This window comes from Anomaloglossus baeobatrachus, chromosome 5 (genome assembly GCF_048569485.1).
Source record: "Anomaloglossus baeobatrachus isolate aAnoBae1 chromosome 5, aAnoBae1.hap1, whole genome shotgun sequence".
NCBI classification, from domain to species: domain Eukaryota; kingdom Metazoa; phylum Chordata; class Amphibia; order Anura; family Aromobatidae; genus Anomaloglossus; species Anomaloglossus baeobatrachus.
In genome coordinates, this window is record NC_134357.1 from 564883865 (window position 1) to 564911622 (window position 27758).

The window sequence follows — 27758 nt, forward strand, 5'->3', positions numbered from 1 at the left end:
TTACCGTCTCTAATGACACTCCCTCAGCTCTACTCAGCACCCGCTCTGCCCGCCGCCGCTGCGCCGTGTATGTGTGATGTGACTCATGTGAGTACCGCCGCCAAAAACACCCCCCGCTCACCCCTCCCTCCTTCCTCCTGCCACCTTTCGGCCTGTGCGTGAACTGGTGATACTGTATGCAAGGCTGTGTATCTAATCCTATCCTGTGTGATACTGTCTGCTGAGCCGTGTATCTAATCCTATCCTGTGTGATACTGTCTGCTGAGCAGTGTATCTAATCCTATCCTGTGTGATACTGTCTGCTGAGCCGTGTATCTAATCCTATCCTGTGTGATACTGTCTGCTGAGCTGTGTATCTAATCCTATCCTGTGTGATACTGTATGCAGGGCTGTGTATCTAATCCTATCCTGTGTGATACTATCTGCAGGGCTGTGTATCTAATCCTATCCTGTGTGATACTGTCTGCTGAGCCGTGTATCTAATCCTATATTGTGTGATATTGTCAGCTGAGCTGTGTATCTAATCCTGTCCTGTGTGATACTGTCTGCTGAGCCGTGTATCTAATCCTATATTGTGTGGTACTGTCTGCTGAGCTGTGTATCTAATCCTGTCCTGTGTGATACTGTATGCAGGGCTGTGTATCTAATCCTGTCCTGTGTGATACTGTATGCAGGGCTTTGTATCTAATCCTATCCTGTGTGATACTGTCTGCTGAGCTGTGTATCTAATCCTGTCCTGTGTGATACTCCTGCTGTCCTTGGTGACACTTTAGACATTTCTGGTCACCAACAAAATGTCTCTGCACTGTGTCCCTATCATTCTCTCTTATCTGTTGTAAACACCCAGATTGGGAGGGGGGGCTGTGACATCACACACAGGAGAGCAGATTGTGCCCATTTTTGCTGCAGCTGTAATGTGAGCTATTTCTACAGTGGGATTTCTGAAGGATTTCAGCAGCTGCTTCCCCTAGTGTTTAACAGTGGAAAATATCAAACTTTTTAATTTTTTTTGTTATATTTTGCTCAATTAAAAACAAATAATAATATTTAAACAAAACTTTAAAACATTAATACTTTACATTTTTTCAGTTATTCAATTTTTTTTTTTTTTTTTTACGACACCTTCCCTTTAAGCAGTCCTATAATCGGCATATAAACACTGGGGCCCCTAGGAGAAAGTGAGCCCTGTAAAATTGCCCAATTTGCTCTCCCTTTCCCCTAATGCCAGTCCTGCATGCCAGCCTGTCTTCTGTTCATTTCTTTTAGACTCCTGCAATTAAAAGACCTTTTGTTACATCATGTCACATGACTTTGAAGTCATCAAAGGTCCTTAAACAATCAATCTTAGAATACAACTGATAGCGTCCTTAAGAGAGTGGGGTTCCTCAGAAACTGCGCAGTTTGACTCCTCCCAACGCTGGTCCTGACTGTAACTAAGCTTATTTTTTATCCCGTAATATCATGCTATGGCTTATTTTTGGGGTACATCTTAATTTCAGGGAAACGGTATTCATGAAACCTCTGTAAATCTTTGAGTTACCATCATAACAACATAGAAAAGGCACTAGAAAAAAAACAGCAGAAGAAGCAAAAGCAAAGAAAATACAGCTGAAAAAAAAAAAGAGCAGAAAACCTAAAAATATAAACACAAAATTAGTTCAGAAAGTACATGAGTAGCTATCTCTTACAGGATAAACCTGGAGGAAACACATCCTGAGGAACATCGGGATCTTCTTGTTTACAGTCCTGTGGGAGAAGAGGACGGGGACATCTCTCTGGTGTTGTCCTCTTACTGGATAGACCTGGAGGAGACACATACAGGGACTGAATTCATTCCTTACATACAGATAATTATAGGCCGTGTGTATTTAGTCCTGTCTATTACCTGGTGATGTGAGGTGCCGGGGAACCTCCATCATGACGTCCTTGTACAGATCTTTGTGTCCTTCTAAATACTCCCACTCCGCCATGGAGAAATAGACGGTGACGTCCTGACACCTTATAGGAACCTGACACATACAATGATACCGTCACCCCCGATCCCTTCGTAGCATTACTGTATAATGTCCCAGCATTCCCAGCAGTGTCACCTCTCCAGTCAGCAGCTCAATCATCTTGTAGGTGAGTTCTAGGACCTTCTGCTCATTGATGTCCTCATGTATCGGGGGGTGAGGTGGAGGCCCCGTGATTGGGCTCAGGGGTCTTCCCCATCCCTCAGACACAGGGGCCTGACAGCGCTCACTAGAGGTCTTCTTCACTACTGTGTAATCCTGGTTATGGAGAGACACAGTAAGAAATCTCACTCCAGACATTTCCAGAGTCCTCACCTCTCCAGTTCTGTCCATCTGTTATTCCCATAGATAAGAATGATGTAATGTGACGTCATCAGAATCTCTCACCTCTCCAGTAAGCCGGAAGAGGATCTCTAGGGTGAGGGGTAATATCCTCTCCGCCATCTTGTCCCTGTCCATATCCATCCTTCACGGGGCAATCAGGAGAATTCTCTTATATAGAAGATCTCCACTGAAAGAATCCAATATTATAAGGACCTGAATGGGAAGGAGATGAGCCTATATGTAAAATACTGCATATAATAAGGGAGGTGAGATATCACTTGGGTAGGAAAGAAAAAGTCAACATGAAACTTGCTATGTAAGTAGTAAAACCGACCGATAAAAGTAGCACATTATTTTTAGAGCAATATAAATAAAATGAAAAGTGATCAATTATCCATATTACACCTAGAATGGTATCAATGAAAATGTTGGCTCATCAAGCAAAAAACAAGATCTCACTCAACTCCATCAACGTAAAAAGAATGATGTTACCGGTGTTGGCGACACAAACTGATACAGTGTTTAGTATGAACTCAGACTTTTCCATGAAGGTGTGGAGATCGGATGCTTTACATATGCAAACCACTCTCGCGAGCATCACTGTGCTCGGGTACGCTCGGTGCTCAGCCCGGTGTGAGCCGCCTGCAGTGTTTGATCGTCTCACACTGGGGGTAACAACAGCGTGATCGGATGCAGTGTGCACCAACTATTTTTTCCCCATTTCACCGAACTTCGAATTTTTACTGAATTTCTAGCACATTTTATGGTAAAATCAATAACTATGAGTCATCTTTTAAAAAAAAAAATCCTACATATGGCATGTGGGCAGAAAAATAAAAGAGCAGTGCAGCAACATGCAAGCATGTAGCAATGGAGATGAAGGCACAGATGGTTATTGCCTCTGCCTTCTCTGTCCCTGTATACACGGATCTGCGGTTCAAAGCAGCTGGAACAGCAAGGGACCTGACACAGACATGGATCTCTGTGTGAGAACCCATCCACCATCGGTACTTGCCAACTGTAATTGTTTGGGGGGGGGGGGTCTGTTTTTTTTGTGGGGGAGAGATGTCTGCTTTCTTTGGGGGTGCCTGCTTACTTTCAGAAAAGTCCTGCTGTAGTCTTTAACCCCTTCAGCCCCCAGCCTGTTTTCACCTTAAAGACCCGGCCATTTTTTGCAATTTTGACCAGTGTCACTTTGACAGGTTATAACTCTGGAACACTTCAACGGATCCTGGCGATTCTGAGATTGTTTTTTCGTGACATATTGTACTTCATGTCAGTGGTAAATTTAGGCCGATATGTTTTGCGTTTATTTGTGAAAATTTCGGAAATTTGACGAAAATTTTGAAAATTTTGCAATTTTCAAAATTTGAAATTTTATGCCCATAAATCTGAGAGATATGTCACACAAAAAAGTTACTAAATAACATTTCCCACATGTCTACTTTACACCAGCGCAATTTTTGAAAAAAAAAAAATTTCCGTTAGGAAGTTAGAAGGGTTCAAAGTTCATCACCAATTTCTCATTTTTCCAACAAAATTTACAAAAAAAAAAACATTTTTTAGGTACCACATCACATTTGGAGTGATTTGAGAAACCTAGGCGACAGAAAATACCCAAAAGTGACCCAATTCTAAAATCTGCACCCCTCACTCTGCTCAAAACCACATCCAAGAAGTTTATTAACCCTTTAGGAGCTTCACAGCAACCAAAGCAATGTAGACGAAAAAATGAAAATTTTACTTTAACACAAAAATGTTACTTTAGCCATAAAAATTAGTATTTTCACAAGGGTATCAGGAAAAATGCATCATAAAATGTATTGTGCATTTTCTCCTGAGTACGCAGATACCCCATATGTGGTGGTAATCAAATGTTTGGGCACACAGCAGGACTCGGAAGGCAAGGAGCGCCATTTGAATTTTTGAGTGCAAAATTAGCTGCACTCATTAGCGGACGCCATGTCGGGTTTGAAGACTCCCCGAGGTGCCTAAACAATGGAGCTCCCCCATAAGTGACCCCATTTTGGAAACTAGAGCCCTCAAATATTTTTTCTAGATGTTTGATGTGCACTTTGAACCCCTGGGGGCTTCACAGAAGTTTATAACGTTGAGCCGTGAAAAGAAAAAATTTTTTTTTTACCACAAAACTGTTGCTTCAACCAGGTAGCTTTTTTTTATCACAAGGGTATCAGGAAAAAATGCACCATAAAATGTATTGTGCATTTTCTCCTGAGTACGCAGATACCCCATATGTGGTGGAAATCAAATGTTTGGGCGCACGGCAGGACTCGGAAGGCAATGAGTGCCATTTCACAGCAAAATTGGTTGGAATTATTAGCGGACGCCATGTTGCGTTTGGAGACCCCCCTGAAGTGCCTAAACAATGGAGCTCCCCCACAATTGACCCCATTTTGGAAACTAGACCCCTCATGGAATTTATCTAGCTGTTTAGTGAGCACTTTGAACCCCTGGAGGCTTCACAAACGTTTGTAATGTTCAGCCGTGAAAATATTTTATTCTTTTTTTTACCACAAAATTGTTTTTTCAAACAGGTAGCTTTTTTTTCCACAAGGGTATCAGGAAAAAATGCACCATAAAATGTATTGTGCAATTTCTCCTGAGCACGACGATACCTCATATGTGGTGGAAATCAATTGTTTGGGCGTACGGCGGGGCTCAGAAGAGAAGGAGCGCCATTTCACAGTAAAATTGATTGGAATTATTAGCAGACGCCATGTTTCATTTGGAGACCCCCTGAGGTGCCTAAACAATGGAGCTCCCCCACATGTGATCCCATTTTGGAAACTAGACCCCCCCATACAAAAAAAATTAGTTTGGCGAAATAAAAAATACAGACATCAGTAAAAAAAAAATAAAAAAATGAGCGCCTGCCACTAAGACCAGTGCCAAACGTGAGAGCAATGCACGAGTCTCGCATCGCATCATCCACTGCAGTCTGGAAGCGAGCAACTGCGCTGGATAATGTGATGCGAGAGGGCGGGGCGGCAGATGAGAAAGGGCGCAGCGGATGGAAGATGAGAAAGGGCGCAGCGGGTGGAGGAGCGGCAGAGGATGGGAAAGGGCGCAGCGGATGGATGATGGGAAATGGCGCAGCGGATGGATGGGAAATGGCGCAGCGGATGGAGGAGCGGCAGAGGATGGGGGGGGGAGGTGAGATACCTACCTTACAGGATGGATCTAGGCAGCAGGATCACAGCAGACAGAAGAGGCAGCAGATGAAGGAGGCAACAGATCGAGGAGGGTGAGAGGGGGCAGTAGATGGAAAATGGGAGAGAGCAGGCAGCAGATCGGGGAGGGGGGCAGAGTCTGATGGGAGAGAGAGATGGCACATGGAGGAGGGGGGGCCCGGGGGGAGGGTGGCTTGCAGCACATGTAGGGGGAGGGTGGCTTGCAGCACATGTAGGGGGAGGGTGGCTTGCAGCACATGTGGGGGGAGGGTGGCTTGCAGCACATGTGCTGCAAGCCAGCCACCCTCCCCCCACATGTGCGGCAAGCCAGCCACCCTCCCCCCACATGTGCTGCAAGCCAGCCACCCTCCCCCCACATGTGCTGCAAGCCACCCTCCCCCCACGTGGGGGGAGGGTGGCTTGCAGCACATGGAGGGATAGGAGGTGTGGCGATGGAGAAGGGGCAGCCGATGAAGGAGGCGGCGGCGGCCGCCGCCGATCGGGAACAGTGGGGGCCGATTCGGGGGCAGCAGCGACTGAAAAAGGTGGGTGTGACGGCGGCAGGGACAGTGGCGAGCATGGCGGCGGGGACAGCGGTGGATCGGGAGCATGGCGCCGGGGACAGCGGTGGATCGGGAGCGGCGGCGGGGACAGCGGTGGAGCGGGAGCATGGCGCCGGGGACAGCGGTGGATCGGGAGCATGGCGCCGGGGACAGCGGTGGATCGAGAGCATGGCGCCGGGGACAGCGGTGGATCGGGAGCATGGCGCCGGGGACAGCGGTGGATCGGGAGCATGGCGCCGGGGACAGCGGTGGATCGGGAGCATGGCGCCGGGGACAGCGGTGGATCGGGAGTAGCGGCGGGGCGATCGGAGACAGCGGCGGGGACAGCGGTGCATCGGGAGCAGCGGCGGGGACAGCGGTGGAGCGGGAGCAGCGGCGGGGACAACGGTGGAGCGGGAGCAGCGGCGGGGCGATCGGAGACAGCGGCGCATCAGGAGCAGCGGTGGGGACAGCGGTGGAGCGGGAGCATGGCGCCGGGGACAGCGGTGGATCAGGAGCGTGGCGCCGGGGACAGCGGTGGATCGGGAGCAGCGGCGGGGCGATCGGAGACAGCGGCGGGGACAGCGGTGGATCGGGAGCAGCGGCGGGGCGATCGGAGACAGCGGCGGGGACAGCGGTGCATCGGGAGCAGCGGCGGGGACAGCGGTGGAGCGAGAGCAGCGGCGGGGCGATCGGAGACAGCGGCGGGGACAGCGGTGCATCGGGAGCAGCGGCGGGGACAGCGGTGGAGCGGGAGCAGCGGCGGGGCGATCGGAGACAGCGGCGGGGACAGCGGTGCATCGGGAGCAGCGGCGGGGACAGCGGTGGAGCGGGAGCATGGCGCCGGGGACAGCGGTGGAGCGGGAGCATGGCGCCAGGGACAGCGGCGGATCAGGAGCGTGGCGCCGGGGACAGCGGTGGATCGGGAGCAGCGGCGGGGCGATCGGAGACAGTGGCGGGGACAGCGGTGGATCGGGAGCAGCGGCGGGGCGATCGGGGACAGGGGCGGGAGGCGGGGACAGCAACTTACCGCTCTCCTCGGCTTCCAGGGACGGTCACAGGCCGCAGATCCACATTGATTGGAGAGAGCGGTCACAAGACCGGTCTCTCCAATCAGAGCTGGGGGCGGGTGAAGCATCGATCACCCAGCTCCAGCCAATGGCCAGTGCTACAGCAGCACTGATCAGGGCTGGATTTCAATGTTCCAGCCATTTTCAATGGCTGGAACATTACAGTGGCTGTAATTGGCTGAGCGGCGTTCGTCAGCCAATCACAGCCTCTGTAGGTTCGGGGAGGAGGCACCACCCCTCCTGAGGTCAGGCAGAGGTCCCCTCGTTCCCGAATCTACCTTTTAATTAAACAAATTTCACTCCCCGGGGCTCCAGGACCGCGATTTCGCCATGACGTACTGAGTACGTCATGGGTCGTTTAGCACCATGTCACCATGACGTACTCAGTACGTCAAAGGTCGTTAAGGGGTTAACTGTTTTAGTTTCTTGGACACTTCCTTATGGAATGGCAACTAGGGTTTATTTTTGGAGTAGGGCTGTTCTGACTTTTGCATTTAATCTGCATTCTTTATTGTTTGGTTTTCTGTAAATATTTCTTTACTAGGTTGTACTTTATGGGCGGCACAGTGGCTCAGTGGTTAGCACTGCAGTCTTGCAGCGCTAGGGTCCTGGGTTCAAATCCCACCAAGGACACTATCTGCAAGGAGTTTGTATGTTCTCCCCGTGTTTGCGTGGGTTTCCTCCGGGTTCTCCGGTTTCCTCCCACACTCCAAAGACATACAGATAGGGACTCTAGATTGGCAACACTGTCCCCATTGGGGCTCACAATGTATGTAAAGCGCTGTGGAATTAATAGCGCTATATAAATGAATAAAATTATTATTATTAATTATTACTTTAACTTCCTTTAGTGACCAAACTTTATCAGCAACAGCCTTGTATTTCATGCCTCTTTTCTCCTCCCTTTTGCGGTGCATTCTGGGTAGGAAGTCTCTATTTTCTAATTACTCACATACTGAGGACATTCTCCATTTTATCCTCCTTGTGATAGCGATAAGGAAGGATAAGGTAAGGAAATCTATGTTTGTTGCCATCTTGCATATCTGGATTCTCTCCATGTTTGGATGGCTACATTTATTAAGTTAGATTCAAGCTGCTTGTACATTTGTATGTATGTTGTCAGGCTTCTGTATGTATTTTCCCTGTTATATAATACACGTGCTGATTGTACATATCTCATTGTTCTTAGTTTCAGCAAACACATTTAGCAACCTTTAATAAAAACAGGTTTCAAGCAACAGTTTCCTTATTAAGCTATGGTGGGTAAAGGTTTAGCTGCCTGTCATGCTTCACACGCCTCAGGGCCCATGTAGGGAGGACAGAATAAGGGCTTATATTTTAAGTATACTCAAAAAAAGCCCCAAAAATCCTACTAGGGCTTATTTTCAGGGTTTCAAGGAAACAGGTTAGAGCTGATGGTGCTTTTCCCCCCTCACTTTTTAATGTACACCTATTAAAGGTTATATTTTAGGATTTATTATTTCTACTATTTGCCCCTGTTGCTATTTTCTTGTACTCTATTGAGGGGTTATTTTTGAGGTATTTTTGCTACTTTGCTCTATTGGTGCCGATAAATGGCAGGTTTCTTGTCCTCCGACCTGGACACCAAACAGTGGGCTAATGAGGCCAGGGAGGTTTTTTCGGACAGAAATTTGGTTCTCAAAAAATACACACCAACACTAAATGGGGCCTTCAAGGACCTTACTAAAATCTACAAAGAAAGGATTATATCGTGGAGGGAGGTGCAAACCCTGTAAAGTTATTTGAAAGACAAAATAGTGCCACGTAATCTTAGGATCACCTTACAACCAGGGTATAGATTTAAGAATGCCAAGTTCCTTGCTAAATGGGAAAAGGTGGTGACTGATAGCTCTCTTAAACTTATGAACTTGCTGCTTGAGGAGGAAAAGAGAAATTTGACTAGCCTAGAGGAGTCTCTCAAAAAGAATATTGATATCACAAGGAAATTCTCTGGGGAAGCGGAATGTTAAAACAAGGAACTGACCCTTCAGGGGGTTATTGAACAGTTCCAATATAAACTTAAGGAAAGAAAGCATAGATTCTATGTTAGAGATCTTCAGGATTTCAAGGATAATAGAGTCTATGCTTTCTGAAACAACCGTGGGGTCAGACCCAGTGAAACAGACGTTTCGTCTACGGATGCTGAATTATCGGATAATGAGGCAGGCAGTAGTAGTTTTCGTCCGCAGCAGCGCTTCAAAAAGTTTGGGGGCAGAGGAAGATCAGGTGGTAGAGTAGCAGCACAGAACCCTGGTAGGGGTGGTTTTTTTGGACAATCAATACTTTTTGAGAAGCAAAAACCACTAGCACCTACTAATAAGAGGGCCCCACAGATAATCAATCTATCCTCCAAAAAATTGAATGAGATTGAATTGAGAGTTTTGAACAGGGGACTTTTGTTTGTACCGACTACAAACTTTGAGGAATTTAAAGCCATTAAGGATTTGCACCTTTTTGCCAGACACCTGAAATGGAAGATTTTTCATGGGAGAGAGGCGGAAAAAACTTCTAATGAATTGGGCATCCCAGAGGATTTATTGCAAGATGTTCGTTTATTATATCACCTTGATAATATAGATCCTAATGAGTATGGGGAGGGCCCATTCACTAATTTAAGAAATAAGAGCAGTAAAATGCCTCCTAATACCTCAGTTGTGGATGTGGTTGACGTTTTCGTTAACATGGTGACGGAGAATATACAGAAAGGTTGCAAATCTTGGGACACACAATATAATCTTACAAAGGCGGAGGTAGAGAGCTTTCAAGCTTTGGAACGGGACTCCAGTATCACCATCAAGCCCTCAGATAAAGGGGGTAATGTGGTGATACTGGACTCCCAGGCATACAAGAAAATTTGTATGGATATACTAAATGATGAAGAATGTTATACCCGGTTGATGTTCAACCCTATTCCAACAATCAAAAATGAACTGAAAGTTCTCTTGGTTGAAGCCCTTAATGATGGGATTATTGACAAAAATGAGTATGATTACCTTTTTCCATGTTTCCCGGTACTGGCGACATTTTATACTTTACCCAAAGTACACAAGGGGCTTTGCCCCTTAAAGGGTCGTCCTATTGTGTCAGGGTTGGGTAGCCTCACGGAGAAATTAAGTATTTACGTGGATAAAATTTTGCGTCCTTTTCTTATCTCTCTCAATTCCTATCTGGGGGATACTACGGATTTTTTGAAGAAAATTGATGATGTTTTTTTGGAAGAGGGTATGCTGCTGTGCAGCATTGACGTGGAGGCCCTCTATTCGTCAATCCCGCACAGTGTTGGTCTGGAGGCAACCAAATATTATCTGAACTCGAGGGGTAGCCATCTTTCTGGACATGGTGACTTTGTGAAGAAGGCATTGCGTTTCTGCCTGACAAAAAACGTTTTTCTTTTCGACGGTAAGTACTTCCACCAGCGCAGGGGTACTGCGATGGGGAGTTGTTGTGCCCCATCGTGTGCAAATCTACTCCTGGGCTGGTGGGAGGAAACCGTCGTTTTTGGAGGACACCTTGATACTGACGACATCGTCTTATGGATAAGGTATATCGACGATGTTTTCGTTATTTGGAAGGGCCAGGATGCAGGTTTTTTGAACTTCGTTGATATTCTGAACCATAATGATATATGCCTTCGTTTCACGTGTGAGACTAGTAATGAAAAATTGGCTTTTCTTGACATTTTGGTTGAGAGGGGTAATGATGGTCGCCTTATCACGAGTACCTTTAGAAAGCAAACATCATCAAATTCTCTTTTGAGATGGGAAAGTGCGCACCGTAAATCTCAGAAGAAGGGTATCCCCAAAAGCCAATTTGTCAGGATGAAACGCAATTGTTCTGAGAAATCAGGTTTTAGGTTACAATCCCTGGACCTTATGGAAAGATTGGGTGAGAGAGGCTAACTCAGAAAAGTCATTAAGAGTGCATATGACTCTGTATCTCAGATGGACCGGACTAGTGTGTTGAACACCAGGCATGGGCGAGTGGACAACAGCAACACTCAAAGATTCATTACTACTTTCAATAACGGAGCAACCAATTTGAGGCAAACTTTGACAAAATTTTGGCCTATTTTAAAGATGGACCCTGTTCTGAAAAAACACATTTCTGATTACCCCGCCATTACTTTTCGTAAAGCGAGATCTCTTAGAGATAGACTGGTACACAGTCATTTTCGGGAAAACCGACCCACATGGCTATGTAGTGGCATAAAGGGATGTTTTAAGTGCCAGGACTGTATTAATTGTAAGTTTATTGATGAAGGCAGAGTCTTTAGCAACTCTGATAACGACAAGAATTTTGAGATTAGGTCCCATATAACATGCAAAACGAAAGGAGTAATATATAGGATATTGTGTTGTTGTGGTAAACAATATGTAGGGAAGACGATCAGGGAATTGAGAAGGAGAGTAGGAGAGCACAAGAACGATATAAAAAAGAACAACGATACACCTATAGCCAGGCATGTCAACAGTCACCATGATGGCAATGAAAACTGTATTAAAATTATGGGCATTGATCAAATTCGATCTTCAGTAAGGGGAGGCAACTGGGACAAATTACTTTTACAGAAGGAATGCTTTTGGATTTATGTTTTGAACACTGTAGTGCCAAATGGCCTTAATGAACAGCTGTCCTTCACTCCTTTTCTAGATGCACCTTAGTTTAGGGTGTTTCTAGGAGGGACAGACTACGTTGAGTGGGGGCGCCACTGGCGTAGGTTTTAGGGTGCCAACCTCAACGGTTTAGGTAGGGCTGGAATCTTAGCGTAGGGATAAGTCTAGTGTGCAATTAGTGTTTATTATTTTATTCTATCTTTTCATTTCTTTCTGGCTAATGTCTCTAGTGGTCTAGTGGTGCCCCTTTTTCCTTGCCTGAATAGGGCTGACCTTGGCTGGTTGGTCTGTAGTAATCTCTCTCTTAGGGTTCTCTGGACAGTGTTGCTGTTGTCTTTCCGCTGATGCCTGCTCCTGGTCCTTGTATACACTTTTTTGGTTGCTATTTTGAGATTTAAATTCTGTCTGGTAAATATGCCTAGTAGTGCTGCGATATGGTGTTTGATTATTAGGGATGGTCCTGCTGTGGTGTAAGCCTCATTATACCTATTATGGCATCGGAGGTTTTATACCCTGATGCTGTTTTCCCGCAACGCATAACGCTACATTATACATTGATACCGGGATGTTTTCTGGTTGCCAGATTGCTGGTGCTGTAGTTTGCGTTCCAGGCACATATCATGACGTGGGCGGCGCATCTAGGATGACGCGGCCGCTGTCATTGTTGTGACGCGGTCTCTTCCGGTGCGGTGTATGCTGGGTAACCACGTCACTATGGTAAATGAACTTACTGCGCATGCGCGGGTGTTATAAATGGGCGCTGTTTTCAAACAGACAGCGCGGCACACACAGCTTGGCGTTCGTCCTTGCTGGACTCTTTTGGTAAGTGGGCTTTATGATGTATACTTCTAGGTCCATGCTTATATGTGAATGATGTTGGTTTTGACATTTGGCTGTTTTTTGTTACAGTCCGTTTTGGGGCATTATTTTGGATAGTCAGTCTTGTCTACTGACGGGGTGCTAAGCATCCTATATGAAGACTCCCCTGATGATTGATATATGAAACGCGTTGGGAGGATATGAATGTCGTTTTGTGTCAAGAGCCAATGGATGGTATCTATGAAGACCTTTATAAGGGTCACCAATAATTGAGCTCTATTCTGCTTGCATTTTGACATGCCCATTGAGTCACGGTAAGACCATTCCATTCTTCTTCAGCAGGATCCACCATCAAGTCAAGGGTGGCATTTTTGATGCTGTGATGAGTCTGGTCTAATACTCTTACAGAGCCCTACTTGTATAGAACCCATATACCATCATGGTCGGTTCCCATTCTCAATTTTACTGAGCATTGTGGTATATCCTTTGTACTACTGGGTTTAATCTCAGAGTTTGATTATAAGGTGCTCTGTATTTTGGTGCCTAGTGTATGGGATGGGGCCAATTTAAAATTCTTGTGGCCCACCAGTACATTTTTATTATTTTATGCAGTGAAGTTTCCCTTTTTTAATGTATACCTATTAAAGGTTATATTTTAGGATTTATTATTTCTACTATTTGCCCCTGTTGATATTTTCTTGTACTCTATTGAGGGGTTATTTTTGAGGCATTTTTGCTACTTTGCTTTTTCCCCCATACATAGAGGATATGGTCACTGATAAGTCATTATATCAGCCCGTTACAAGGATTATGATGAAAATTAAAATACTTAAATATGGAACTAACCCCCCCAATGTGTGAAATATAGGAAAATACAACTGTCAATCCAAATCTCTATTTTAGCCCTGACCAGGTAAAATCCAGCCATATATACAAAATAATGTGTAACAAAATAGCTAAGAAATATTTACATGTGGTCATAACCATATAATATGACAGTGTCCGCCTTTCAGTCATAGGTATGGCCTCGATGAGGTTTTAGTCATTGCTGAGTATACAGTGATCAGTGGTTGTATACCAACTCTCGGCACTAACTGACAGCAGGTTCTGATGCTGAGTGGCTGTCAGTCAATGTGGGGGGCAGGGTATATATGCGGTAATAACAAACATTTCATTTATTTTCCCACCAGTATCGCTCGACATCAGCAATAAAAAACTCGATGCTGAAGTTGGTTTCTTATTGGTCTAGTTTCTTATTCAGGGTTGAAGATGGTTTCTTATTTGGATTTTTTTCTGGTTTTCTTTTTACAGATTTAAGAACAAATGTAAACAAAAAAATCACAATAATAAAGTACAATACAGCGAGGCGCCTGGATGTGAAGACACTTAAAAGCAGCTACTAAAATGATAAAACTGGCATAAGAATGGGCATCAAAGTGGGCACTGAAGGGTGTTTTGAAAGGTTAAATGACCCTTGGTCACTAATCTGACACCTCCATTATATAGTGATGTTTCGCATCAAACTCTGGTCACTCCAACCCGGCCCAAATGGTTTCTGAGCATCAGAACTGGCAGCAAAGTGAGCAAATAGACAATTTTCACAGATATGAATAAGTAACTGGTGTTTTGTAAAGTTCTGTTCCGGCTGAAGTAAATGGGTTTGTGTCACTAATTAGTAATCACAAAGGGAAATCCGCCATTGTTCTCTGATTTCAGTCTATTCTCAAATTATTATGGTTTTACCTATATAGATCAGTGGCCCAAGGCCATTTAACCCTTTCCATAACGCCCTTTTGTGTCACTTTGATGCCCATTTTTGTGCCAGTTTTATAATTTTTGTTGCTACTTTTACAGTGAAGGAAATAATTATTTGATCCCTTGCTGATTTTGTAAGTTTGCCCACTGACAAAGACATGAACAGTCTAGAATTTTAAAGGTAGGTTAATTATAACAGAGAGAAAGAATATTCAAAATAAAATCCAGAAAATCACATTGTATAAATTATATAAATGTATTTGCATTTTGCAAAGAGAAATAAGTATTCGATCCCTCTGGCAAACAAGACTTAATACTTGATGGTAGCCCAGCACTCAGACGTTTTTTGTTGATGATGAGGTTTGCGCTCGTCAGGAGGAATTTTGGTCAACGCCTTTTTGCAGATCATCTCTAAATCATTAAGATTTTGAGGCTTGGCAACTTGGAGCTTCAGCTCCTCCATACGTTTTTTATGGGGTTAAGGTCTGGAGACTAGCTAGGCCACTCCATGACCTTAATGTGCTTTTTTTTAAGCCACTCCTTTGTTGCCTTAGTTGTTTGTTTTAGGTCATTGTTGTGCTAGAAGACCCAGCCACGAACCACTTTTAATGTCCTGGCAGAGGGAAGAAGGTTGTCACTCAGGATTTTACAGTACATGGCTCCATCCATTGTCCCATTGATGCGGTGAAGAAGTCCTGTGCCCTTTGCAGAGAAACACCCCCAAAACATAATGTTTTTACCTGCCATGCTTGACAGTGGGGATAGTGTTCTTTGGGTCATAGGCAACATTTCTCTTTCTCCAAACACGGCAAGTTAAGGCCAAAGAGCTCAATTTTTGTCTCATCCAGGTGTTCACTGGTAAACTTCAGACGAGCCGGCCGCACATGGGCCTTCTTCAGACGGGCTGGCCGTACATGGCCTTCTTCAGGTGGGCCGGCCGCACATGGGCCTTCATCAGACGGGCCGGCCGCACATGGGCCTTCATCAGACGGGCCGGCCGCACATGGGCCTTCTTCAGACGGGCCGGCTGCACATGGGCCTTCTTCAGACGGGCCGGCTGCACATGGGCTTTCTTCAGACGGGCCGGCTGCACATGGGCCTTCTTCAGACGGGCCGGCTGCACATGGGCCTTCTCCAGACTGGCCGGCCGCACATGGGCCTTCTTTAGACGGGCCGGCCGCACATGGGCCTTCTTCAGACGGGCCGGCCGCACATGGGCCTTCTTCAGACGGGCCGGCCGCACATGGGCCTTCTTCAGACGGGCCGGCCGCACATGGGCCTTCTTCAGACGGGCCGGCCGCACATGGGCCTTCTTCAGACGGGCCGGCCGCACATGGGCCTTCTTCAGACGGGCCGGCCGCACATGGGCCTTCTTCAGACGGGCCGGCCGCACATGGGCCTTCTTCAGACGGGCCGGCCGCACATGAGCCTTCTTCAGACGGGCCGGCTGCACATGGGCCTTCTTCAGACGGGCCGGCTGCACGTGGGCCTTCTTGAGCAGTGGGACTTTGTGGGCACTGCAAGATTTTAATCCATTACAGTGTAATGTGTTACCAATGTTTTTCTTGGTGACTGATCCCAGCTGCCTTGAGATCATTAACAAGTTCTACCCGTTCAGTTTTAGGCTGATCTCTCACCTTCCTCATGATCCTGGATACCCCACGAAGTGAGATTTTGCATGGAGCCCCGATCGATGTCGATTGACACTCACTTTGTATTTCTTGCATTTTCTTACTATTGCAACAGTTGTCTCCTTCTCACCCTCCTTCTTACTTATGGTTTTGTAGCCCATTCCAGCCTTGTGCAGGTCTATGATCTTGTCCCTGAAATCCTTGGAAAGCTCTATGGTCTTGCCCATGTTGTAGAGGTAAGCGGGCTTTACACGCTACAATATCGTTAATGAATTATCGTCGGGGTCACAGTGTTTGTGACGCACATCCGGCGTCATTAACGATATCGCAGTGTGTGACACTTATGTGCGACCTAAAAGTGGCAAAAATCGTTTGCCACGGGGAGGTCGTCCTGAAACAAAAAATCGTTTTCTTCTAATTAGCGATGTTGTTCCTCGTTCCTGCAGCAGCACACATCGCTGTGTGTGAAACCGCAGGAGCGAGTAACATCTCCTTACCTGCCTCCACCGGCTATGCGGAAGGAAGGAGGAGGTTGGCGGGATGTTTACGTCCCGCTCACCTCCGCCCCTCTGCTTCTATTAGACGCCTGCTGTGTGATGTCGCTGTGACGCCGCACGACCCGCCCCCTTAAAAAGGAGGCGGATCGCCGGCCACAGCGACGTCGCAGGACAGGTAAGACTATGTGACAGGGGTAACCGAGGTTGTGCGCGATGGGCAGCGATTTGCCCGTGTCACACAACCGACAGGGGCAGGTACGATTGCTTGCGATCTTGCTAGCGAGATCGCAGCGTGTAAAGCCCGCTGTAGAGTCTGACTGATTGAGTCTGTGGACAGGAATCTTTTACACAGGTGACAATGTAGGACAAGTGTCTGTAATGCAGGTAACGAGGTGATTAGGAGCGTCTAAGTGTCTGTAGGAGCCAGAACTCTTAATGGTTGGTAGAGGATCAAATACTTATTTCTCTCTGCAAAATGCAAATACATTATAAAATGAACTTAGCCTTTAAATTATAGACTGCTCATGTGTTTGTCAGTGGGAAACTTACACACTCAGCAAGGGATCAAATACTTATTTCCTTCCCTGTAAGTGTATGCACATCCATGCTCCACACTGCACTGGATTTTATCCTTGTGATTTTTTATTTTTGTTGATAAAAACCTGTAAAAAAAAACCCAGAAAAAAACCCCCTGAAGAATAAGAAACTGACTTCAGTCTTGTCATAAAAGCAAAGAAACAATAAAGACAACGACAGAAACAGGAAAATGAAGGAGAGAAAATCACGGAAAAAGACGCAAAATTTACTAGAAAATCTGAACAAGAAAAAAGATGTTCACAGATTATTAACCTGAATGTACAAAACAATATGGAAATGAGCCGGTCAGGAATAGCGGGAAACTGGTCCTGAACTGGTAAAAGGGAAAAATAGCCGAGACATTAAAGGGTTAATGATAATGATGACCCCAAAATAATAGAGATCCTGCACCTACCTCCACCTGCAGAGCCGCACACTAGATATATGGTGCTCTGTGCTTCCAGGACCTGTGATGATGTCACATGGAGGGGAGGAGTCAGGGGTCACATGATCAGCTCCTCAGTGTATGCAGGGCTCTGCTGTGCTGGGTGTCATGGTGCTGGATGAGGGGAAGTTTATGTGTGGGGTCAGGAGGGGTTTACAGTGTGGATGTAGCAGAGCCGTATGTGTATGAGGTGTACGGAGCAGAGCCATGTGTGTACGAGGTGAGCGGAGCCGTGTGTGTACGAGGTGTACGGAGCATTGCCGTGTGTGTACGAGGTGTACGGAGCGGAGCCATGTGTGTACAAGGTGTACGGAGCGGAGCCGTGTGTGTACGAGGTGTACGGAGCGGAGCCGTGTGTGTACGAGGTGTACGGAGCGGAGCCGTGTGTGTACGAGGTGTACGGAGCGGAGCCGTGTGTGTACGAGGTGTACGGAGCGGAGCCGTGTGTGTACGAGGTGTACGGAGCGGAGCCGTGTGTGTACGAGGTGTACGGAGCGGAGCCGTGTGTGTACGAGGTGTACGGAGCGGAGCCGTGTGTGTACGAGGTGTACGGAGCGGAGCCGTGTGTGTACGAGGTGTACGGAGCGGAGTCGTGTGTGTATGACGTGTACGGAGCGGAGCCATGTGTGTACAAGGTGTAAGGAGCGGAGCCGTGTGTGTACGAGGTGTACGGAGCGGAGCCATGTGTGTACGAGGTGTACGGAGCGGAGCCGTGTGTGTACGAGGTGTACGGAGCGGAGCCGTGTGTGTACGAGGTGTACGGAGCGGAGTCGTGTGTGTATGACGTGTACGGAGCGGAGTCGTGTGTGTATGACGTGTACGGAGCGGAGCCGTGTGTGTACAAGGTGTAAGGAGCGGAGCCGTGTGTGTACCAGGTGTACGGAGCGGAGCCATGTGTGTACAAGGTGTACGGAGCGGAGCCGTGTGTGTACGAGGTGTACGGAGCGGAGCCGTGTGTATATGATGCCATGTGTATATGTCATGTATGGAGTGGAGTCGTGAGTGTGGCGCCCCTAAGTCTTCAGTCGCCACAGAGTATTGCACCCAATTTTGGGTGTAATGCTAAACTCAGATCCTGAACAGATCAGTCCCGGTGTGATGGTGGAATATTGTGGATTGTGTACCATTTTGTGTGGGTTAATGTTTGGGAGTGGTTCACTGACCATTCTGTATTCCTTATGTGTGCATTGTCCCATTTGCAGGTTTAATTCCTCCCCTGCCAGCCTTTTGTTCCTAGACAACTGGTGGCAGCGGTGGGATCAACAGAGCACAGCTTAATGGAGATCAACCCACAGAGTGAGTACAGAAACTGGACTGCATCCAGTCTAAAGGAGAGAGCCAGAGATCTGGGCCTGAGCTACCAGGGACTGAGTAAAGAAGCCTTAATTGATCTACTGGTGGGTGCGAGCCAGTCCACCTCCTCCCAGATGTCTGACGGACAAACACTGGGGACGGGGATCCCTGCCCCAAAAAGCCAGTGGGTGGTGTGGTTCGAAGAAGAGATGGCAGTTCTTGGCCCTTGTAAAATAGTGAGTTTATGGAGATTGATTCATAGACTGGATTACATATATTCATAAATATATGTATATCGCCCGTCCCTTTAAGGAGAGTCTGTAAGTTGGAAAATGCTAACCAAAAGTTTGAGATGGTAAGAACCAAACTCATCTGCTAGTTGTTCATCAAAGCCATCTGACATTGTTTGTCAAAGTTGTCAAAGTAGTGCTATATTCTGTTTGGAATGTTGGGCTAAGAGCTGAAATAGCCATGAGAAACTTCTTACTGTAAGTTACTGTTACACTGAGGTCAAAGCTCAGCGAGCCTCAAAGGGTTTCTATATATATATATATAGATTGAAGTAGGTTTTGTTACAGGTCTCTAGTGCGCAGGTACACTTATTTCGCGGGTAAAATGTACCACGTGACATGATGTAATGCTCAACCTAAAATAAGGATAGTTAGTTTTTGTGTTACCATGTAAAGAGATAAGGACAATCCAGAGGAGGGGTTTTGGGTTATAAAAGAAGCCCACACTTCAAAGGTTGAGGAGAAGGAGGGAGAGGCAGAAGGTGACAGGAGTAAGACGGACCCATCCGACCAGACCATCTACAGACCATCCCGAGACGACTTACACACTACAGCGATGTAAGAGATATGAACTGTTATTTTTTTTCTATCTGTCTCCATCTATTAACTCAAGCCAAGACAGTTATTTTTCTCTAATGACTGTAACCCTCCAACTCTTATCTGAATAAATTCATAATATGTTTTTGACCTATCTTCGCTCCAATCATTATATACTGGCTATGCAGTTGTCGCCGTAAACCCATTATTTAACAGCCCTGGTGTATCTCAGGAATATAAGGGGCAGGCTGCTCGCCAAGCACAGAAGAGACAAGAAGCAATGGAGTCCGACAGAGGGAGTAATGTGAGTTGGAGTGTAAACCAGGGCTGTGGAGTCGGAGTCGTGGAGTCGGAGCTCATTTTGGTGCAGTCAGAGTCGGTATAAAATGCACCGACTCCGACTCCTAAAATATATAAACCATTGGGGACAGTAGTGCAATGCAGAATGTGCTGAATATTTTACTAAATAATATTTAGTATAATGCTTATATTTAAGTGAAAAATGTATTGTAGTACAATGTGAACATCAGGCATTTAATCATTTTTATGATACAATAATCAAGATATTTGTATAGAACATAAAATATATTTATTGGATACAACTTTAGAACACAAACATAAATTGTAAATATGTAATACAATATGTAATAAATATATATATATATATATATATACACACAAGATATATATGTAATCTACTGTATATTACATAGTATATTACATATTTACAATTTATTAGTTTTTTGTGTTCTAAAGTTGTATCCAATAAATATATGTTATGTTCTATACAAATATCTTGATTATTGTATCATAAAAATGATTAAATGTCTGATGTTCACATACACATGTTCATGTACTACAATAAATTTTTCACCTAACTATAAGCAATATATGTAGGAGTCGGAGCCGGAGTCGGAGTCGGTGCAAGAGAAATTGAGGAGTCGGAGTCGAAGGTTTGGCTTACCGACTCCACAGCCCTGGTGTAAACCCAGCGATCCGGGAGCTTGTGCTGATCACCCGGGCGGACTTCAAGCCATTTGATGAAGCTTCCGGAGATGTGGAAGGATTCTTCAAGGACTTTGAGCAGCAGTGTGTCATGATGGAGGTTCCCCACTCTGGCTGGATGCGTTTGTTAGTGGTGTTATGGATAGAATTTATTACATATTGAATATAACCAAGAAAATGCTGGACTAATAAAATGGCGCTTGTTTTTCTGAAACACACCCATGTCTGGCTATTTCAGACATTAGGACTTTCCCTTGATCATAAAACATACGGTACATTTATTTTAATACATGCTGAGTTAGCTTAATATAACATTATGAAATGCATACATATATATATTACTCGACGCAAGCTCTTTTTGATACTTAACCAATGGGATTATAGTAGGCACCCTTGGCCATCAGCCAAGGGTCTTCATACATTATTCCTTGTACTTCCTCAATAAATCAGAATTCTGCATCGATCATGACTGGCTGTCTTTGGTTTGTGTAGAGATATATATTGCATGCGATAAAGGTCTTTAATTGCTAATTTGGAGTGCATGTGTCAAAGGGATAGATGCGTATCTTATGAATGGCATCAACCTAAAGTTACATCCATATCATTTGGCGCCCAACGTGGCCCACGTGGGGCCCCACACACTGCACAAGTTTCATGATTCCGACAGTCCTAGACAAGGGTGTCCTAGATATGTGATATGGAAGCCCCAGGAGGCTGCAGTCCTTGTGAATTCCCTCCCTGATCCTGATTTACATCCCATGCCTTTTTATAGGAAGATGTGCCAAATCCAGAAAACCCACTCTGCCACATATGCTGATTTGTATGGGCTCACCCAAATTAAAGCTGGGGATTCTTTCTGGCCAGTAATGGAACCAGGTTTAGAGTTAGGGTTTGGGGCCTCTCCAGCTTATTTGCAGACATATGAGTCAGGAGAACAGTTCTGCCACAGGCTGTGAGTGAGCAAAAGAACGTCTTACAACCAGTCTGTCTCTCTACAAGACATGGTACAGGAGAAGGGAGAGACAGTAGAGAAATTATATCACCGACTCAACCAGATGTTTTTAGACTTGGGGTTCTGCTATAGAGAGAAAGCCCACACACAGACATGGGTACAATCCTTTGTCTCCGGTCTCCGAGAGCCCATATGCAAACAACTGCAGCTGGTAACCTATGACTACAGAGTGAAAGATCAAGACACCCTCTTTCAAGTGGCAAGAGGTGTGGAAATGAATCTAGCAGTGTCCAAGACCACCCCATGTACAAATGTGTTACACGCACAGTCACCCAAAGAGAATCAGGGACTCCTCCCCCCCTACAAGAAGGGTAGGACATGCTATAGGTTTGGACAGCCTGGTCATATGTGAAGAAATTGCAGAGCAGTCCTTCAGCACAATGACAGTCAACAGCAATCAACATTCGATCTGCCTCCACCACCTCCCCCTCCTCTCCAATAGGAGATTGGCAAACTGGATCCACCACCGCCTTTTAACCTACTATACAATCATGCTCCCAAGCAAGCTAGTGGTCCTACTCCTACCATACAAGTGGAAGTAGAAGGGAAATCCATTCCCTTTTTGGTGGATACCGGTGCAGCCAGAAGTGTCATTAGGTTCGCAGATTTACCTGACCCAGATTGTCTCACAGATGAAGTTGTCTCATGTGTGGGTATTGATGGAACTACCCAAAATACCCTAATGACACGTCCTTTGAATCGCAGCCTGCAACCTACACACAGTATGCTTTCACAGCTTGTGGTATCCAACACATGTCCAGTCAATCTTTTAGGCACAGATTTGCTCAGAAAACGGCATGCTCGTATCTCTTTCAACAATGATGGTACTGTCTCTTTAACTACCCCCCTAGATCAGGATGAAGTGTCGCAAGTGTTTGGTCTCTTCTGTATATCCGAAGATGTGAAGCCCACCTCTGACACCTGGCTGTCACAGGTCCCTAATACACTCTGGTCACAAGGCCCAGAAGATATTGGAAGACTTCCAATCCAGCCAGTGGAGGTGAAGCTAAAACCGGGAGCCCTACTTCCTCGCAAGCCACAATACCCGCTTTCCATTCAGCAGTCAGCTGCTATCTCTCATCAGTTAGAATGCTATCTCAAGAATGGACCAATCATCCCCACCAAATCTCCCTGCAACACACCGTTGTTTCCAGTGAAAAAGAAAACACAGAAGGGAGAACCAGCCAAGTACAGAATGGTACAGGACTTCTGTGCAGTTAATGAAGCCACAGTCCTGGACACTCCAATTGTGCCTAACCCACATACTCTGCTAGCATCAATCCCTCCTACTGCTTCCTATTTTACGGTCGTGGATCTAGCTAATGCTTTCTTCAGTGCCCCAATAAGTGCAAATTGTCAACATCTTTTTGCTTTTACCCGTAAGGGCCAACAGTATACATGGACAGTGATGCCCCAAGGGGCCCAGAACAGCCCATCCATGTTCAGCCAAGCAATGACTGATGTATTAGAACCATGGAGAATGACTCACCCCAATGTAGTTCTGCTTCAGTATGTTGATGATCTCCTGTTCTGCTGTGATTCTCTGGAAGAGGCCCAGGAAAACTCGATCTCACTGTTACAATTCCTTGTACTAAATGGATGTAAAGCTTCCAAAAACAAACTGCAATTCTGTCTGGACAAAGTCGTGTTCCTAGTACACTGCATCTCCCATCAGACTAAGGCTATGTGCGCACAGTGCGTTTTTTGCGGCGTTTTTGCGCGTTTTTCGGGTGCGTTTTTGGCCTCAAAACTGCAGGACTTTGCTTCCCCAGCAAAGTCTGAGTCTTCATTTTTGCTGTCCGCACACATCTGTTTTTTTTACCTGCGTTTTTGAGTTAAAAAAAAAAATGGACATGTCAGTTCTTTCCTGCGTTTTTCTGAGTTTTCCCCCATGCAATGCATTGGAAAAACGCAGCAAAACGCAGAGATCAAAAACGCAGCCAAAAACGCACCAAATCGCGGCAAAAACGCATGCGTTTTTTGATGCGTTTTTTCGACGCAGGTGCGTTTTTGTGCGTTTTTAGCAGCCAAAAACGCACAAAAACGCAGCGTCAAAAAGACACAGTGTGCGAACCTAGCCTACGGCTATGTGCGCACAGTGCGTTTTTCGCGGCGTTTTTGCACGTTTTTCGGGTGCGTTTTTGGCCTCAAAACTGCAGGACTTTGCTTCCCCAGCAAAGTCTATGAGTTTTCATTTTTGCTGTCCGCACACATCTGTTTTTTTTCAGCTGCGTTTTTGTGGTGCCACAAAAACGCAGCATGTCAATTATTCCCGCGTTTTTCACTGCGCTTTTCATCCATTGAGTTCAATGGGATGTTGAAAGACGCAATGAGAAACGCAAATAGCTGCGTTTTGGTGCGTTTCTAAGACCAAAAACGCAGCTATAAACGCAGGAGGTGGGTAGTAAAGTGACGTGTACAGGAAGAGGATTCCTTCTGTCAGTATATACAGAAGCGTGAATCCTCCCGGTACCATCACCGTCGCTTCCACCTCCTGTCCTGTGCATGTATGCTGCCGTCTGGGCGGGAGGTGGAAGCGGCTGCGAAAACAAAAGTTAACAGTAGAAAAATAAAAAAAAAAGTTATACTCACCTGTCTGCAGCCTCCCGGTGCCATGCCCGCTCCCATCTCCTCTCACGGTATCGCCGCTCCGGCAGTGTGCAGACGGCCGGGAAACCTCCGATGGATGCAGGACCTGGCGATGGATCACCTGATGCAGTCACCTGACGCATCAGGTGATCGTAAGTATCGCGGTGACGCGGGCGCCCGGCCGGTATCAGCGGATGCGTCAGGAGACTTCATCCCTGATTACCGGCAGCTGCTGCAGCGATCGGACAGGATCAGACTCCCACCCCATCGCTGCAGGAGCTGCCGGTAATCAGCACATAAGTGAGTATTATTTTTTTTATTTTTTTTTGCACCGATGCATCAGCTGATTGTATAAACAGCTTTTATACAATCAGCTGATGTGTGATGGGATTCAGGCACTTGATCCTGACACATCATCTGATCGCTTTGCCTTCCAGCAAACCGATCAGATGATATTGGATCCGGATTGGACGGCGCGGGACCCTGACCCAGGATTACTGCGGAGGGGGGTTCTTTATTTCAATAAAGATGGAGTCACTAATTGTGTTGTGTTTTATTTCTAATAAAAATATTTTTCTGTGTGTTGTGTTTTTTTTTTATCTTTACTAGAAATTCATGGTGGCCATGTCTAATATTGGCGTGACACCATGAATTTCGGGGTTAGGGCTAGCTGTATAGCTATAGCTATATTATTACCCGGCGAGCCACCCGGCTTCAGGGCAGCTGGAAGAGTTGGATACAGCGCCAGAAGATGGCGCTTCTATGAAAGCGCCATTTTCTGGGGTGGCTGCGGGACTGCAATTCACAGCGGGGGTGCACAGAAAGCATGGGCACCCTGCACTGTGGATTCCAATCCCCAGCTGCCTAGTTGTACCCGGCTGGACTTAAAAATTGGGCGAAGCTCAGGTCATTTTTTTTTTAAATTATTTCATGAAATTCATGAAATAATTTAAAAAAAAAGGGCTTCCCTATATTTTTGGTTCCCAGCCGGGTACAAATAGGCAGCTGGGGGTTGGGGGCAGCCCGTACCTGCCTGCTGTACCCGGCTAGCATACAAAAATATGGCGAAGCCCACGTCATTTTTTTTGTTTGGGGGGGCAAAGAAATCCTGCATACAGTCCTGGAAGGAGGATGCTGAGCCTTGTAGTTCGACAGCTGCTGTCTGCTCTCCTGCATACACTATTGGATGGAGGATGCTGAGCCTTGTAGGTCTGCTCCCCCTGACTCTCCCTCAAGCATACAGTCCTGGATGGAGCATGCTGAGCCTTGTAGTTCTGCAGCTGCTGTCTGCTCTCCTGCATACACTATTGGATGGAGTATGCTGAGCCTTGTAGTTCTGCAGCTGTCTGCTCTTCTGCATACACTAGTGGAGAATGAAGAACACATTGAAGAAGGAAATGACATCAGACCTTTTTTTTTTTATTCAGTGATAAAAAACGCATAAGGACGCAGTGAGCAAAAACGCAGCAAAACGCAGCAAAAAAACGCACCAAATCGCGTGCGTTTTTTGCCGCGTTTTTTCGACACAGGTGCGTTTTTGTGCGTTTTTAGCGGCCAAAAACGCACAAAAACGCAGCGTCAAAAAAACGCAGTGTGCGCACATAGCCTAAGCATCTAACAGCAGACAGGAAAACAGCCGTTGAACAAATACCACTCCCCCAAAACCACAATCAACTGCAATCCTACCTAGGAATGGCGTCATACTGTTGGTCCTGGATCATGGATGCTTCTATATATATGGAACCTTTGTATGACTGTTTGAAAAGTAAGCCATTCAGTTTAACAGGGGAGGCTATAGATGCATTCTACAAGCTGAAGAATATCATATCATCCTCTCCAGCCCTGGGCTTGCCAGACTATCAAAAGCCATTCTGCCTGTTCTTCATGGAAAAAGCAGGACATGCAACGGGGGTTTTGACGCAGTCCCACGGAGAAGGACAGCGGCTCATTAGATACTATTCAGCCAGACTGGATCCTGTCGCCCGAGGAGCACCATCCTGCATGAGAGCTGTGTTTGCAACCCACCTGCTGTTGGACAAGACCTCTGACATCGTCTTAGGCCATCAGTTGAAGATCAAGGCTCCGCATGACATTACTGCCATCCTGGCACAGACTCAGCCGAAACATCTCTCTGCCGCCCGTCACTTGTGGCTACAGTGCTCCCTACTGCTTCCTGACAACGTCACCATCTCCCGGTGTGCGGTCCTTAACCCTGCTACTCTCCTCCCTCTTCCACGGCAGAGAGGATGTGGAGCAAACTGGAAAGAAATTTTGAAGACACAGAATAAAGAGTGACATGGTATGAGGAGCAAGTGGGCAGGATGGGGAGTGAGGGGAAAAGTATATGGACACACAGGAGGTAGTGAGGACACAGTAAGGGATGAGAAGAATGGGAGGGGCACAGAATAAAGACTGGGTAGTAGAGGGGGGAGGTATGGAGAGGGGGCACAATGGGAGGACAGTGTGAGGTTATAGCAAGGAGGGGGAGTGTGATGAGGGCACAGTATAAAGACTGGGCAGTATAAGGGGACACAGTGTAAAGGACACTGTAAACAGTGGGCTCAGTTTGGAAAGAGAGGGAATATGTAGGCCATGTACCATAAGAGGGACAGTGTGGGTCATATTTTGTGCAGGGAATACTGAGGGGCCATTATTTATTCTGGGGCACACTGTAGGGCAGATATTTTTAAGTAGAAGTATTATAATTATTCTGCTATTTTAGGGGCATTGTGTCGAGATGTGCTGCAGAAGACCGGAGAAGATGGAAATCTGCAGAGACGAGATGTGAATGTGAAAAGTCATCATTGAGTCAGGACAAGATGAAGAATAGAAAGAAACAACTGGAGACAACATCATCTATAAGGTACCTGAATGTAAATGTTTATTTGTGATACTCACTATGTCTCATCATTAGGCCTCGGTCCCACTTGTGCATTGCTTCTGATGTGAGCAGAATGGGACCCCCACTGATCAGCTGATTATGGTGCAGGTGTCCGGAAATGCTTATTTCTGGATCTGCTCCGTCCTCTGATGGTGTCTGCGGCCGGGTACTGTACATCCGCCTCATTGATTTTAAAAGGAGACTGCTGTCACTATCAGAAGACGGAGCAGGTCCAGAACTGAGCACTTCCGCCCACCTGCCACCACCGACACCTAGTGTAGGGAATTGGCGGGGTTGGCAGGTGCCGGACCCCGACCAGTCAGACATTGGTGACCTATCCTAAGGAAAGGTCATTAATGTTAACGTAGTGGACAATCTCTTTAATAAAGTCATGTGCCGTCTGACAAGTTAAGGGTTACTATGTTTTTATTTATGTTGTTAGGAGCATTACAGGGGTTGTGCAAGTTTGTGATGAGCCTGCAGTCACTCCTTGTGTCACACTGTGACTGCAGCATTCTGAATTCTCACAGTGTGCACTCTGCACGCTGTCAGGATTCTCTGGTGCCGGCGGTGAGAGTGGGAGGTTATGAAGCTGCAAGTATGCAATTTACATAGATGTGGTCACGTGCTGAACAGACAAGCTCAATGAAAATGA

The 27758-nt window shown here is 46.2% G+C and overlaps 1 protein-coding gene across 1 annotated transcript in view; it reads right to left on the reverse strand.

The window, feature by feature from the left end:
- Nucleotides 1-27758, reverse strand: part of LOC142313030 (uncharacterized) — a 248965-nt gene that overhangs the window by 189028 nt on the left and 32179 nt on the right. The window contains 3 exon segments of the mRNA XM_075352016.1: nucleotides 1689-1802; nucleotides 1886-2009; nucleotides 2091-2321. Coding sequence (XP_075208131.1) covers nucleotides 1689-1802; nucleotides 1886-2009; nucleotides 2091-2321 — 469 coding nt within the window.